Source organism: Eumetopias jubatus, unplaced genomic scaffold, assembly GCF_037043125.1.
Source record: "Eumetopias jubatus isolate StellerSeaLion01/CBP00866 unplaced genomic scaffold, mEumJub1_p1.0 scaffold_4, whole genome shotgun sequence".
Taxonomy (NCBI): Eukaryota; Metazoa; Chordata; class Mammalia; order Carnivora; family Otariidae; genus Eumetopias; species Eumetopias jubatus.
Genome location: NW_028274810.1, coordinates 151,887,095 through 151,903,656, shown reverse-complemented (window position 1 = coordinate 151,903,656; position 16,562 = coordinate 151,887,095). Strand labels below are relative to the sequence as shown.

The 16,562-nt window shown below is 37.8% G+C and overlaps 1 protein-coding gene across 2 annotated transcripts in view; it reads left to right on the top strand.

Annotated features, from left to right (window-relative positions):
- The window catches only part of LRRC69 (leucine rich repeat containing 69), a 90,752-nt gene that overhangs the window by 65,183 nt on the left and 9,007 nt on the right, over positions 1–16,562 (top strand). For both annotated transcript variants that reach the window (XM_028109367.1, XM_028109357.1), the window contains 2 exons: positions 1,224–1,325; positions 9,298–9,477. In XM_028109367.1, coding sequence (XP_027965168.1) covers positions 1,224–1,325; positions 9,298–9,477 — 282 coding nt within the window. The remainder of the gene's footprint in view (positions 1–1,223; positions 1,326–9,297; positions 9,478–16,562) is intronic.

Genomic DNA, 16,562 nt, shown 5'->3' with positions numbered 1-16,562 from the left:
GCTGGGAGTGCTTTCTTGATTTCAGCACATCCAGCACTGCCTTGGGGCTACCACTGGATTCAACTCTCTAGGTTGCTTCCTGATGGTAGACAACATAGGAAACTGCCTTAGGAAAGTCAGAATGCCTGTTGTGGGACCAGGAGGCAAGGTGATTCCAACATGGCATTGAGCTCTGTATTTTATTTCAAAATGTTGTTTATGTTGTAGAAATTCCCTGAGACTTTTGAGACCTAGTGATGTGATGACCTGGAAAGGTGTTTTAAATAAATTATTTTAATTTGTTGAATGCTTGCTGTGTTTCAAACCCTAAGCTGAAATCAGGGAAATATCTAATTCTTCCATAAGTGTGATGATGCCGGCTCATCCTGGCTCAAAGGAACCGATTTTCCACATCTCTTCCCAACTCTGTGTTTGGTGACTGGAATCAGCCATGGTAGCAGTATTTATACCAGTGAATCAAAACATGCCACAGTTCAGGGCTTTTTAAAATGTTTTATTTCCAGAGAACTGTTTTACCAGTGCACCACTGAAGATAGGTCTTATTTTTTTCCATTTCACAGGTGAAACTGAGGCTCAGAAAAGTAATTCTCTAAATGAATTTAACTTTGAAAACACATAGGTTCCTGGGAAGCAAGGCACACTATTAATATGAAAGAATCCTTTGTTTTTCTACTAAGATGGGAGACTTAAATGGTAGACAATTGAATTTAGGGTTTCTTCATAGAAGATTAAATATCCTTGTGAAATCTGTTCTCCTTTTTTTATTTTCACTGTGCACAATAGGTTATAGTGAGAACATTTTGATTTTCCTTTGTTTCTCTTCCCTTTTTCACTGAACATAAATGGATCATGGTTCACAGTCTTTGAGACATGGATTTTGGTGTATTATTAGAATGTTATTTTTCATCATACTTGGTTTTCTAACAAATATATTATTTGCAAAATGTTCCTAGCATTTGATTAATTAACGACCCCTTTTCTATTACTAATCAATCCCATTATCCTGAACAAGTTTTTGCAGTTGTCTAGTATGGGGGATGCCACCAGGGACCTGTAAGGTTATTGCCATTCATGCTAGCATGAAGACTCTTAGGCTTCTAACAACTAGAGTATGTCCTGCTTTTAAAATACTAACAAGGAACGTAAGTCCTAAATAAGATGTAGCCTCAAAAGTGAAGTTTGTTATTTTGTCATGCAATGAAGTTTTTATTTTGTTTTGAAAGTTTCAGAATCTGAAGCTGAAGGAATTCTACTGTGAAGGAAACGCACTGTTCCTGAAGCAGCCAGTTAATGCTGTACAACAGGAGGACGCCTGGAGTCTACAGGTGAAGCCTTATGTCATTTACACAAGTCTTCAAATAAAAGCTGTGATTTCAGTTTTAAAGAGTTTTCTGTAAATGTTCTTGCAAGCCAGCAAATGTTTACTGCAATCCTAGTCCATTGGCAGTGTGGATCCTAGACATAATCTCTTTGACCTGCTTACAGAATCCAATGTAATCCTAATTTCCAGAGTGACTATATTTGGAGAAATGGAAACATTTTGTTGGATGAAAAGAAAAGAGAGGAATTTGTTTTCACTTTAACCTTCCAAGTATTTTTTTAATTTTTTATTGTTATGTTAATCACCATACATTACATCATTAGTTTTTGATGTAGTGTTCCATGATTTATTGTTTGCGTATAACACCCAGTGCTCCATGCAGAATGTGCCCTCTTTAATACCCATCACCAGGCTAACCCATCCCCCACCCCCCTCCCCTCTAGAACCCTGTTTGTTTTTCAGAGTCTATCATCTCTCATGGTTCATCTCCCCCTCCGATTTACCCCCCTTCATTCTTCCCCTCCTGCTATCTTCTTCTTTTTTTTTTTCCTTAACAAATATTGCATTATTTTCAGAGGTACAGATCTGTGATTCAACAGTCTTGCACATTTCACAGTGCTCACCATAGCACATACCCTCCCCAATGTCTATCACCCAGCCACCCCATCCCTCCCACCCCCCACCACTCCAGCAACCCTCCGTTTGTTTCCTGAGATTAAGAATTCCTCATATCAGTGAGGTCATATGATACATGTCTTTCTCTGATTGACTTACTTCACTCAGCATAACAGCCTCCAGTTCCATCCACGTCGTTGCAAATGGCAAGATCTCATTCCTTTCAATGGCTGCGTAATATTCCATTGTGTATATATAAATTAACAAGTCAGGAAATGACAGATGTTGGCAGGGATGCGAAGAAAGGGGAACCCTCCTACACTGTTGGTGGGAATGCAAGCTGGTGCAGCCACTCTGGAAAACAGTATGGAGGTTCCTCAAAAAGTTGAAAATAGAGCTACCATATGATCCAGCAATTGCACTACTGGGTATTTACCACAAAGATACAAATGTAGGGATCCGAAGGGGTACGTGCACCCCAATGTTTATAGCAGCGATGTCCACAATAGCCAAACTGTGGAAAGAGCCAAGATGTCCATCGACGGATGAATGGATAAAGAAGATGTGGTGTATATACTCAGTATTATCTAAATATGTATTTGATTTGTTTTTACCAGGATCTTTGCCTCTTCCATTGTATTTTCACTTGTCCCTATTTCTAGTGGATGAAAGAATGTGATCCAGAAATCATGTTGACTTTAGTCAGGCAAATTGATGATATTAAAATATGGAATAGAAAAGCATATTAGAGGACTCTCTTTGTGTGTTTTTTGGTGACAGGTGAATTAAAGATTGTAGATCTTTCCACATTTGAGTATGCATCTCCATCATGCATTTGGACTTCTCAGGTTCTAAGTGCTTGACAGGAATGAACTAATTTAGTCCTCTAATAATCTTAAAAAGGTAGTACCCTTATTGTCCTCCTTTTATAGATAAACTGAGACTCAGATAGGTTAAATAACTTGTCCAAATTCACAGAGCTTGTAGGTGTTGGGATGATGATGCCAACCTAAGCAGCTGGGCTTCAGATTCCATTTTCAGAAAGCTCTATTGTCTCAGAAAGATGCTGCTGGAAGGTGAGGGAAAAGGAAATAGAGGTAGTCCCTTCCTGGAAGAGGTTCTGACTTGTGGAGGGGACTGAATGAGCAGTTAACTCGATGTGGCAGTGGTCTCATTGGGAGCCCTTGTATTCAAGAGTGTTGCCCTGTGGCTGGGATGAAGATGCAGAGTGAGAGGGCAGTATTTCTTTCCTTTTTTTTAAAACTGTAAAGACCCGGGAACACAAACATTTTATACACACACACACACACACACACACACACACACACACACACACACGGTTGACCCTTGAACAACACAGGGACTAGGAGCACCAGCCCCATGCAGTTGAAAATCCATGTATAACTTTTGACTCCACCAAAACTTAACTAATAGCCTACTGTTGCTGGAAACCTTACCAATAACATAACTAGTTGATTAACATATTAACACATAACAAATAGGTGTTAATGTACATAGGTTTTATATACTGTATTCTTACAATAAAGTAAGCTAGAGAAAAGAAAATATTAAGAAAATCATAAAGAAGAAAATACACTTACAGTACTATACTGTATTGAAAAAATTCATTGTCTTTGGAAATGAGAGGGGCTTAATATCATGAGTTTTTAAAATCTTCGTTTTGTTTTGGCACATTGTGAGATTTTATAATCAGTGAAGCTTACCACCTGGAACTTTAAAACTCAGCAGCTTGGTTCTGGGAGAGCCAAAGGGTGATAAAAAACTGAGTCCTCACCCTTAAAGAGACAGCATAAGAAACAGCCCCAGTGATACAGCATAGAAGCAGGAGTTTGAACAACACTTGGGGTATGGGAGAGATATTTGTTTATTATCTCAGAACTTGTGCAGGAGGGGCAGAGATCTTTGGGAAACTTCTCTAAGCATGAAAGAGCTGGAAGGCCCACACCCCCAGCCTAGATACACAAACACGTGCAGGAACCAGCAGAGTGTGAACACTCCACCTAGCTTGCTAACAGTGTACCCCACACCCACCCTCTTCTGCAGACTCACTCCCTCCAACCCTGCAGGAGTTTTCCAAATTGGCTACAGGTCCCCTCCCACATTAGACCTGCACAAAACTTCCTGACACTATGTGCCCTGCCCTTGCATTCTCCTGTTAAGCAGACCTCTCCATCCTGCCCCCCACAAGAGTCCAAAGCTAGGCCACAAGTGTGGCATTGTGCAAGCAGCCCCAATAGGGGTCAGCACCATTCCAAAGTGACTCCTGTCCTGGGGAGAGTGGAAGATAACCACACATACCAGTTAAACTGCAGCCCCAGTGGTGGGCTGAGTGCAAACATCTGGTCTAACTACAGACTCCACCCATCAGTGAAAGCCCCCCCACCCCCACCCCCGGGACAACACAGGAAGAGTGCCCTGCAGTTTGGTGCTACTGCAGTTCTGACAAATGCCTGGTCTGACCCAACTCAAGCCCAGGGCAGCCCCAGATTGGCCCATTAACAACAGAGGGACAAACCCTGCCAATAACAGGGAAAGTAAGCCGCTGCTGACAACTGGACTGAGACAAATACAGCTCAGCCACTACAGTAGGGCACACACAGCTCACATAGGAGATACCCCTGAAACTCCAAATTCTGATGAACCGGGGACATTATACTAAAGGACACCGCAGGACCTCTCCTTCATAAGGCCACTACCTGTAAGAGCAGGAGACTATAAAAAAACTACTATAACTGATAAATGAATTTAGTAAACTTACATGATACAAAAGCAGTATACAGAAATCTGTTGCATTTCTATACACTAATAACAAAACAGCAGAAAGGGAAATTAAACAGTTTTATTTATAATTGCACCAAAAATAGTAAAATACCTAGGAATGAACTTAACCTAAAAGGTGAAGACCTGTACTCTGAAAACTATAAAACATCAATGAAATAAATTGAAGATGACACAAACAAATGGAAAGAGAATCCATGCTCATGAATTGGGAGAACAAATATTGTTAAAATGGCCTTACTACCCAAAACAATCTACAGATTTAATGAATCCCCATCAAAATACCAACAGTGTCTTTCACAGAACTAGAACAAATGATCCTAAAATTTGTATGAAACAACAAAAGACCCCAAATAGCCAAAGCAATTTTAAAAAAGAACAAAACTGGAGGAACCTCAATTCCAGATCTCAAGATATACTACAAAGCTGTAGTAATCAAAACAGTATGGTGCTGGCACAAAAAGAGACACATAGATCAATGGAACAGAATAGAAAGCCCAGAAATAAACCCATGATTATATGGTCAATTAATCTACAACAAAAGAGACAAGAATACAATGGGAAAAAGACAGTCTCTTTAACAGATGGTGTTGGGAAAAGTGGACAGCTACATGTAAAAGATTGAAACTGGCCCACTTTCTTACACCATACATAAAAATAAACTGAAAATGGATTAAAAACCTAAATGCGAGACATGTGTTGTAAAAATCCTGGAGGAGAGGACAGGCAGTAATTTCTCTGACATTTTTTCTAGATAGTCTTCTGAGGCAAGGGAAACAAAAGCAAAAACAAACTATTGGGACTACATCAAAATAAAAAGCTTCTGTGCAGTAAAAGAAACAATCAGTGAAACAAAAGGACAACCTAGTGAGTGGGAGAAGATATTTGCAAACAATATATCTGATAAGGGGTTAATATTCAAAAAATATAAAGAACTTATACAACTCAACACCGAAGGAACAAATACTCCAATTAAAAATGGGCAGAAGATATGAACAGAGATTTTTCAAAAGACATACAGATGTCCAAGGGGCAAATGAAAAGATGCTCAGCATCACTCATTATCAGGGAAATGCAAACCAAAACCACAATGAGATATTCCCTCACTCCTGTCAGAATGTCTAAAATAAAAAACACAAGAAGCAACAGGTGTTGGTGAGGATATGGAGAAAAAGGAACCCTGTGCACTGTCGGTGGGAATGCAAACTGGTGCAGCCACTGTGGAAAACAATATGGAGGTTCCTCAAAAGTTAAAAATGGAATTACCATATGATCTAGTAATTCCACTACTGGATATTTACCCAAAGAATGCAAAAAACTAAATCAAAGAAATACATGCACCCCTATGTTTACTGCAGTATTATTTACAATAGCCTGATTATGGAAGCAGCCCAAGTGTCCATTGATAGATGAGTCCACAGTTCAAACCCGTGTTGTTCAAAAGGGTCATTTGTACTTAGTAGAAATAATGATTTTTACTTATATTAATGATTTGGGTATTTTTGAAAGTATGTCTAAGATTTTTTCTTAGGAAGGTGCCAAATTTATTATATATTTCATATTTGTACTTAAAGTAAAAGTCATTGCTAGTGGATATTTGGGTAATGTTACTGATATAAACTGTTTTTAAGAAATATTTTTTATGATTTTTTATTTTTTTAAGTAATCTCTACACTTAGGGTGTAGAGATTACTTAAAACCCCGTGGGGCTCAAACTCACAACCCTGAGATCAAGAGTCACATGCTCCACCAACTAAGCCAGCCAGGTACCCCTGACTTGATCTGTCAAAGAACTGTAGAGCTTTGATTTAGGCTATGCCTTGATTAAGATTTTTTAAAAACTTTTCTTCATCTCAAAGATTTATGAAATAAATTCAATGTTTATGATTAGATTATAACAAAATATTAACCAAAGCATACTGCACCAGTAGATGCTGCACCAGTAGAGTTTTTACCCATGTTATCTAATTTAATTCTCTGAATTCTATGTGATAGTATTAGAAAAAAAATCCCTATTTTACAGGTGTGGTATCCAAGATTAGAGAAGTTAATAAGGACTTGGCCAGATAGGGTCACACCCCTGATAAGTTGTAGAGCCAAGATTTGTACCTATTTATCTGTCTAGCTCTAAGAATCTTTCCTTTTGATGATGTTTTAGTGTCTGTCATATACACAGTAACGTTTGATCATGCAATAGTTTCAAAGTTCACCGTTCCTTCTAAGGCTTCATATTTGTTGTACATTTTATAATTTTTAATATTTATAAAAATATAATTTGTATATGCATAATTTTAAAATTCAAATTAAATAATCATACGTAAGGAAAATAAAAGAATTCAGCTGAAACTGATTTTAATATATGATGGTTTAAGCATAGGAATAATCTCTGATGTACATATAGTTAGCTAACAAATGTTCTGACAAAGTAGCATATAAACTATTCAAAAGGAACAATTTATTTGTTCACAAAAGATTTCTTGACTTTTAAACACTAGAATTAGGCCATCATTAAGTCGTATGTTCTCAAAGACTGCATTGCCTGTATCTTTAAGAGGTGTCCTGAAAGATACTAGTGGTCATGCTAATAGTATCTTACTTTATATATACTAGCAGTTCCAAGTCATAACTTTATGTTTCAGTGGTATATGTTATTCTCCCAAAGTAATATATTGGCAGCAAGTAGGAGAGGAACATAATTAATTGGTAATGTAAGAGTTGTCAAGAGACATATCAAATGCAACAAACGTATTTGGTTCCAGAAACCATAAATGGAAAAAATGAACTGTATGAATTGTGACCTATTTATAGGTCCGATGTATTTCGGCAAATTTTTCTACCATCTGCTGTTTTGGGAGTGAATCCTTATTTGTTTGTTTTCTGCTTTATTGTGAGACCTAGCCATTGAGATCTGGTAGCTAAAAACTTACCTCTAAAATCAGTGTTTCATTCTGAATCACAAACTCTGCTCTGTGTAAGTAGTTAAAGAAAAGGATTTGATAATGGACATCTAATTTAGGAGTCCTGGTAATTAATATTAGTGTGAAAGAGTATTTTTTTCAGAAAGGTTGACTTATTATGTAACCATCCAGGAGAAAGAGCTGAAATAGGTAGGAGGTTGTGCTGTTGAAGGATCATTTAAGGAACCCAAGCTTAAGGCTGTTTGCTGTAGAAAGGCAGCTTTCTCAGATGCTTGGGTAAATGGAAGGGATAGAGTAATAAGGAACAGGGAGGCAACAATTTATAGAATTTTGTTGTTATTTTTTAAGATTTTAATTGGGGTGAATGAGTGAAGATTATGTATGTACATATGTATGTATGTATATATTCCCAAAGATTCCTATTAGAGCCTGATATGGGCTATCTTAATACTGGAGGGAAATCTTTCACTTTGGCCAGAAAAAAAAAAAAACAAAACAGTCCCACAAACTGTTAAAATTCACGCAGTGTTTGTGTAACATTTATACAGGACTTCCATGCTACCGGCACAAACAATGCGGCTCCTTTAGTGGAGTAAATCAAAAGTTTATTTTGTTTTCTTCATCAGTGAAGATTTGATTTTATGTATTATATAGTATTTTACTTTAAGATGATGATATTGTTGGTGGTCGTGGCAAAAGCCAGCTTATATTTTCTCACCACCCCTTTTGTTATTTAATATTCTAATTATTACCTAAAGTGAAGTTTCTGGATATGGCTGGGTGGATAGGTGTAATACCTATTGAATTCAGAGATTTGGGTAATAGAAATCAGTGCTCTTTACCAATATGACTCTATTCAAGTACTCACTGCAGTGGGTAACTTAGACCAGTGTGTCTCAAAGTTCAACAGGCATACTGATTGCCTGGGGAACTTTTTAAATTGCAGCTTCTGGTTTAGTAGGTCTGGGGTGCAGGTGGAAGTCTGCATTTCTTTCTTCTTCTTCTTTTTTTTTAAGATTTACTTATTTGAGAGAGAAAGGGAGAGAGGCAGCAGGGGGAAGGGTAGAGGGAGAGGGAGGAGAGAAGCAGACCCTGCCGCTGGGCACAGACTCTGGTGCTTGGGCTCAATTTCAGGACCCTGAGATCAGGACCTGAGCTGAAATCAGGTGTTGGAAGCTTAACCAACTGAGCCACCCAGGCACCCCAGGAAGTCTGCATTTCTAATAGGTTTTGAGGTGATGCAGATGCTATTGGTCCATGAGTCATAGTTTAAGTAGTAAGGATATAGACGTTAGTAAATATGACAGACTCAATATTTGAGTCCAGTCTGAATTATTTGTACAGTCCTTGCTTATTTTAATGAGAGGTACAAAATTTGAACCTAAACTTTAGTGATGTAAATTTTTATTAATTTGGATTCCTGTACGTAAGAGACATAGAGATATTGAAATGGAAGTAACTTGTTTTTCTTATATTATTGAAAATGAATTTATAATGTCGGTCACTAGCAATATAATTTATAATATATATACTATCGATAATTAACTGTGAGAAATAGGCCAAAAATGTCAATTAGCGAAATGTCAATTGTAATATAAAATAGTTATCTTAAAAATAATCTGAGGAACCATTTTTTTTATCTAGGAAATAACTTCAAGATTTATAATGAATGAGCTAGCAGGAAAGAATCCTTTCATAATGCACGTCATAGAACAGCACCCACAGGTCAGGAACATAATCTCTCAGGGAAGAAAATGTGCAATATGTGGAAGGTGCTTTATAACAGTATGGCTGGAATGTGTTGAATTTGTTCCTCCACCAAAGGTAATGGTGCTTTTTGTGTGAATAGAGCCTAAGACCTTCACTTATTCTTTGTCCTTATCTAAATCAACCAGTAGTAACTAGATTTTTATCTAAGAATTGACTTCTATGATAGTATAATGTTATTTATTGAGCTTTATTGAGATATAATTGACACATAACATCGTGGAAGGTTTTATGGTATTAAGGTTTACGTAAGACATGTTGATTTGGTACATTTATAAATTGCAAAATGATTACCACCATAGTTAGTTCTTTTTTGTGGTGAGAACACCTAAAATCTACTAAATTAGCAACATTCGAGTATATGAAACAGTATTATTAACTGTACTTACCATACTGTGCATTAGATCCCTAGACTTGTTTAATCTTATAACTTGAAGTTTGTACCCTTTGACCAATATCACCCCATTTTTCCCATGCCAACCAACCACCACTTTACTACTTTTCTGTATCTCTGAGTTGGTCTTTTTTTTTTTTTTTAGATATCATAAGTGATATATAAGTGATATTATATTTTAAGTGTTATTATAAAGTATTTGTCTCTCTCTGTCTGACTTACTTCACTTAGCATAATGCCCTCAAGATCCATCCAAGTTGTCACAAATAGCAGGATTTCCTTTCTCATGGCTAAATAATATTCCTCTGTGTGTGTGTGTGTGTGTGTGTGTGTGTGTGTGTGTGTGTGTGTGTATCTCACATCTTTTTTATCCATTCATCCACTGACAGACACTTAGGCTGTTTCCATGTCTTTACTACCCACTATTATTAGTAGTGATGCAATGAATACAAGAGAACTGATATCTCTATGAGATAACTGATTTCAATTTCTTTAGATATATACTCAGAAGTGGGATTGCTGGATCATATGGTAATTTTATTTTTAAGTTTTGAAGAACATGCATACTGTTTTTCATAGTGGCTGTACTAATTTGTATTCCCACCAATAGTGCACTAGAATTCTTTTTTTCCCATATTCTTGCCAATACTTATCTCTTGTCATTTTAATGATAGCTATTGTAACTGGTGAAGTGATATCTCAATGTGGTTTCAATTTGCATTTCCCTGATGATTAGTGATGTTGAGCACCTTTTCATGTACCTGTTGACCATTTGTATGTCTTCTTTAAAAAAAAAAGTCTATTCAGTTCCTGTGCCCATTTTGTAATTAGGTTAATTTTTTTGCTCTTGAGTTATATGAGTTCTTTATGTATTTTGGATATTAACCCTTTATTTGATATATAACTTATAAATATTTCCTCTCCTTTTGTAGGTTGTCTTTTCATTTCTCTGAGTTTCTTTTGCTAAAAAGCTTCAGAAGCTTTTTAGTTTGGTGTAGTCCCACTTAATTTTTTTCCTTTTGTTGTGTTTTTGGTGTCATATCCGGGAAATCACTGCCAAGACCAAGGTAAAAAGGTTTTTCCCTTACGTTTTTTCCTTGGAGTTTTACAGTTTCAATTCTTTTTTTTTAAGATTTTATTTATTTATTTGGTGGAGAGAGACACAGGAAGAGAGGGAACACAAACAGGGGGAGTGGGAGAAGGAGAAGCTGGCTTCCTGCTGAGCAGGGAGTCCGATGCGGGGCTCAATCCCAGGGCCCTGGGATCATGACCTGAGCCGAAGGCAGACACTTAAGAACTGAGCCACCCAGGCACCCCTACAGTTTCAATTCTTAAATTTAATTCTTTCATCCATTTTGAGTTTACTTTTATGAGTGGTGTAAGATAGGGGTCCAATTTCATTCTTCTACATGTGATTGTCCAGCTTTTCCAACAGTACTGAGGACACTATCCCTTCTTCATTGAGTATTCTTTCTTGCTTGTCAATTAGTTGACCATATATGTGAATGTTTGTTTCTGGGATCTAGATTTTGTTCCCTTGGCCTAAGTGTCTGTTTTTATGCTGGTACAGTACTGTTTTGATTACTATAAACTTTGTAATACAGTTTGAAATCAGAAAGTGTGATGCATCCAGCTTTGTTCTTTTTGGGGGGATTCCATTGGCCATTTGACATCTTTTGTGGCTTCATACAAATTTTAGGATTGTTGTTTGTCTATTTCTGTGAAAAATGTCATTGGAATTTTGATAGGGATTACATTAAATTTATAGATGGGTAATATGGATATTTTGACATTAATTCTTCTGATCAATGAACATAGGATATCTTCCCATTTGTTTGTGCCTTCAGTTTCTTTAATCAAAGTCTTATTTGTTTTCAGTGTAGAGAACTTTCACCTCGTTGGTTACATTTAGTCCTAAGAACTTTGTTTTTGATGTGCTGGTGAATGAAATTGCTTTTTTTATTTCTTTTTCAGATGTTTTGTTGTTGGTGTACAGAAACACGACTTTTTTTGTATGTTGACTTTACTGAATTTATTGATTAGTGCTAGCAGGTTTTTGTAGGAGTCTTTAGGATTTCTTCTACATAATATCATAGCATCTGCAAACAAAGACAGTTTTACTGTTTTCTTTTCTATTAGGGTACCTTTTATTTCATTTTCTAGCCTGACTGCTCTGGCTAGGATTTTCAGTACTCTGTTGAACAGGAGTGGTAAGAATATAGAGAGCTTAGCACAGTGCTTGGTACATATTTTATTTCTGAGAAAGGCTGATGAATCACAAGATCTGGATTTGAAACCAGCTCTTCCATTCTATTAGGTTATTAATATATTATATCAAATGTATCTTAGAGAAAAATCTGGCAGAGGTGCTGCCAATGAGGGCTAATATCAAGGTAAAATAATGGTTGAAGTGAAATTTAAAAGTCAAAACCAGCTGGACATGAAATACCAAGAGAAGAGAGAGATCATCAGTGGAAAAATGAAAATAGAAATGTATGTTGATTCTCAAGATGGGAGTAAATCTGTAATCCTGATTGCTTATGTAACCTATCTGTGAATTGTTCACATTACCATCTGGAATTGATTGTTACATTCAAGAGACGTTTAATGAGTATAACACATGCCATATTACTTGGTAAAAGTTGTCAAAACACTCTGCTTTTCACTGGTCATGACACGAACACCTTGGAGAAGTTGCCATTTTTCTCCCAATGAACATCTTTCAGTCTTTCTTGGGGAGCATGTTCTTGCTCTAATAGATTTTTTTCTTAAAATCATCTGATAAGCTGCTAGTCTCATTTCAAGTAGAGAAGTCACACTTAATGATAGTAACTGCCTCCAACACTTATTTGGTACTGTGTCTCATGTCATGCTAAGCATGTTGCCTTGGCATCCCTCAGTTAATGTGCAAAATAACCTCATGACACAAGTGATAAATCCAAGTTCAGAAGAGCAAAGTACTTTGGCTCAGTTCACAAAGCTGCTGAGTAGAGGCTGTGCGGAGGGAACCCATGTATGTGATTCCTTGCTCTTAACCAGACATGGTGGACCATCTTTCCTATGCTTTTCAACCCAGTTATTTCTCATTTGCTTCAACTGAATTTAAGGCATTCATGTTAAAGAGCCTTATTCTGTCATCATTTATTTATCTGCTCAAACGCATGAATTTTTTTCCTAGTATGTATCAGGTGCTTTACCAAGGGCTGGGAATATAGAGCTCCGGCCTCTCAGGAACTTACACGTTCCAAGGAGAAGTGGTATAAGAAGGTGATTGGAATCTGACAAATTAGGCTTGATGACCAGCCCTGCCACTTAACCATCTGTGTCATCTTAATTTACCTTTGGGGCTAAACTTCCATTTGTAAAATTGCAATGATAATAATAGTACATATCTCACAGGGCTGAGATGAACGATACATGAGGTATTTCATAGATGGTGCTTAGCATAGTAGGTGCTTCATAAAGGTAGTGCATAGTAGATACTTAATAGGATAGATTTAAAAAAAATTAAGGCCTTCAGGCAAGAAAGAATTATTACATTCTTATGTAAGTACAGTGATGGAGGAGTGTACAGGGTGGTGCTATAACACAAACAATCGTGGATCACTACATCAAAAACTAATGATGTATTCTATGATGACTAACATGACATAATAAAATAAAATAAAATAAAAGAAGTCATTTCATTTAAATGGGGACATTCTCTGTCTATCCCTGGGGCCTAGCACAGTGATCATTCTTGGTACTTGAATACATAATACGTGTTAACATTATTTTAATAAGCATTGCTTGTAAATGTGCTTTGAGTGATAGGAAGGTATTAGAATAAAGTACCAGCGGACAGGCATTTTTGGTACGGGAACTGCCTGTGCAAAGGTAACATTGTGTGAGTAAATTATACAATGAGTGCCAGAAACTCGCAGAGATGGGAGATGAGGTTAGAGAGAGAAGCAGGTGCGAGATCAGGATGGCTCTTGTGTGTGAAGTTTGAACTTAATTTTGAAAGCTACTCTCTTAGTTTGTTACAGTTTATTACAGCTGCCATCACAAAGTGCCACAGACTGAGTGGCTTCAACAACAGAAATTTATTTTCTCACATTCCTGGAGGTTAGAAGCATGAGACCAAGGCATCAGAAGCCTTGGTTTCTTTTGTGGCTTCTCGCCTTGGCTCATAGATGATCATCTTCTGTGTGTGTTCACATAATCTTCCCTTTGTACCTGCCTGTGTCCAAATTTCCTCTTCTCATAAGCACATGGTCACCTTGAATTAGGGCCCACCATAATGACCTCATTTTAACGTAATTACCACTTTAAAGACCCTATTTCCAAATATAGTCGCATTTAGAGGTACTGGGGGTTAAGATTTCAACATATGAATTTGTGGGGGACAGGTTTCTGCCCATAACACCTACTTAGAGTTGTTGAAGTAGTGGAGTAGCCAGATGAGATTATTTATTTATTTATTTTTTGCGAGATACTCGAAGCCAGGGGAATGAAGATTGCTCAAGGAGCCTTATATGGTGAGGTGAGAAGGTCAGAAGGACAGAACCCTTGAGGATGATAATACCATACTATCAAAGGGGTGAACAATAGCAGGAGTCAGCAAAGGAGAATGAGGAAATATAGTCAGGGAGGCAGTGAGGGCCAAAATCAGGTAGTGCGAGCACAGATTTTCTATCTATAAAACACAGATGTGTGAGAAAGAGGATTTTCTTACTTTTTCTTCTGCTGAACTTATCTTCTATTTGGGCCCTCATTCTACTGGAAAACTTATTTTAGTTAGTTCCAGGTTTATGTGGTAATTTTAGGAAGTTTTTGGTCATTTAAGATATCTTGATCATTCAGGATTTCCTTCTCCTCCCTTTCTTCCTGTATTATCAAATTTTTGGAGCTCTTGAGTAGTGTCCCATGTGGTCATCCTCTGAAGGGTATGGTCATCCTGTCAAGACCTCAGATGTGGTTGTATCTTCATGACGGTGTCTGCTGAGTTGCCCACTGTCATTAACTTCTGCTTATCTCTTCTGTGCCCTGTCCCTTCTATTTCTGACTTTGGAGTCTCTTTGTTCTGCTGGTCCTTTCCTACCACAGTATTCTCTGGGTGAGATAATTTGGCTGTTCCCTTACTCTACTGTGGGCTCAAGCATGCGTTGGTTAAAGGTTCCCAGTTGAGAGATTCGGAGCTGAGGAGAAAAAACTGAGCTGGAAAGTTGGGAGAGGAAGATTGTCTCCTTTGTGTCATTAAATGGGAAGCAGGTTGCCTTGATCAGAAACCAAATGGGAACACAGAAGTGAAGTCTACAAGTCTTAACTAATCTCCATGAAATGTATAGGGTAAAGGTAGGAGAGCAATAGGATGTTCCCTAGAGGGTGAGGAAGGCTTGAGGAAAGATTTTGAGGATGGGGAAATATGTGCATGATTGTAGGCTGTGGAAAGGGCTAGTAAAAGATGAAACTTAAAATTAGTCTGTGTTGGGGTGCCTGGGTGACTCAGTTGGTTAAGCGACTGCCTTCGGCTCAGGCCATGATCCCAGGATCCTGGGATCGAGCCCCGCATTGGGCTCCCTGCTCGGCGGGAAGCCTGCTTCTCCCTCTCCCGCTCCCCCCACTTGTGTGCCCCCCCGTCAATTAAATAAATAAAATCTTTAAAAAAATTAGTCTGTGTTGTGTGATAATTCAGGAAGGGTGTAGTGTTTTGATTATGTACTGCCTACTTTAAGGAATTAATAGTGCTAAAATTTGGTTACCACATGATGAGCCTCATCTTTTCCATCACCTTAAGGGATTGAGTAAGCTAAAAAGAGCAGATATGAAAGTTTTTAAACAACTAGAAAATGGGGGGGCGTCTGGGTGGCTCAGTCGTTAAGTGTCTGCCTTCAGCTTAGGTCATGATCTCAGGGTCCTGGGATCAAGCCCCGCATCAGGCTCCCTGCTCAGTGGGGAGCCTGCTTCTCCCTCTCTCACTCCCCCTGCTTGTGTTCCCTCTCTCGCTGTGTCTCTCTCTGTCAAATAAATAAAATCTTAAAAAAAACAACAACTAGAAAATGGATAGTGGTGGTAGTTTCCCACTTAAGTATGATTTGTATGTGTTTGTTTCCTTCAGTTACCTTTAGTGGGTGCTTACTATGTGCAAGGTACTGTGCTTGTCTCTTAGGATCCAAAGATGAATAAGACAGTCCATGCCATTAAGGAAATCACATACTGTTTATTAAAATACATTGTTATAAGCATTATAGTAAGGTGTTATATACTCATACTATGACATCACAGAGCAAGCAGCTACTTAGGTGTCCCTGTCTGTTCAGGCTACTATAATGAAATACCACAGAAAGAGTGGCTTATAAATAACAGAAATTTATATCTTACAGTTCTGGAGGCTAGAAGTCAGAGGTCAAGGTGCCAGCATGGTTGGTTGAGGGCCCTCTTTTGGATCACACATTTCTTGTTATAGTCTCACGTGTTGGAAGACGCTAGAGGGGTCTCTTCTAAGGGCACTAATCCCAATCATGAGGACTCTGTCGTCCTGGTCTAATCACCTCCCAAAGGCCTCATCTCCTAAAATCATGACATTAGTTATGAGGACTAACACATGAATTTTGGAAGGACACGGGAGGTTTAAGGGAAACTTTGCTGAGGAGGTGATATTTGAGTAACATGAAGTCACAGTGTTCATATTAACTTTATGACTTGTTTTTCATTGCCTCCATTTAGAGGTGAAGCAACTAAATAAGATAAGCAGCTTGTTCATCTT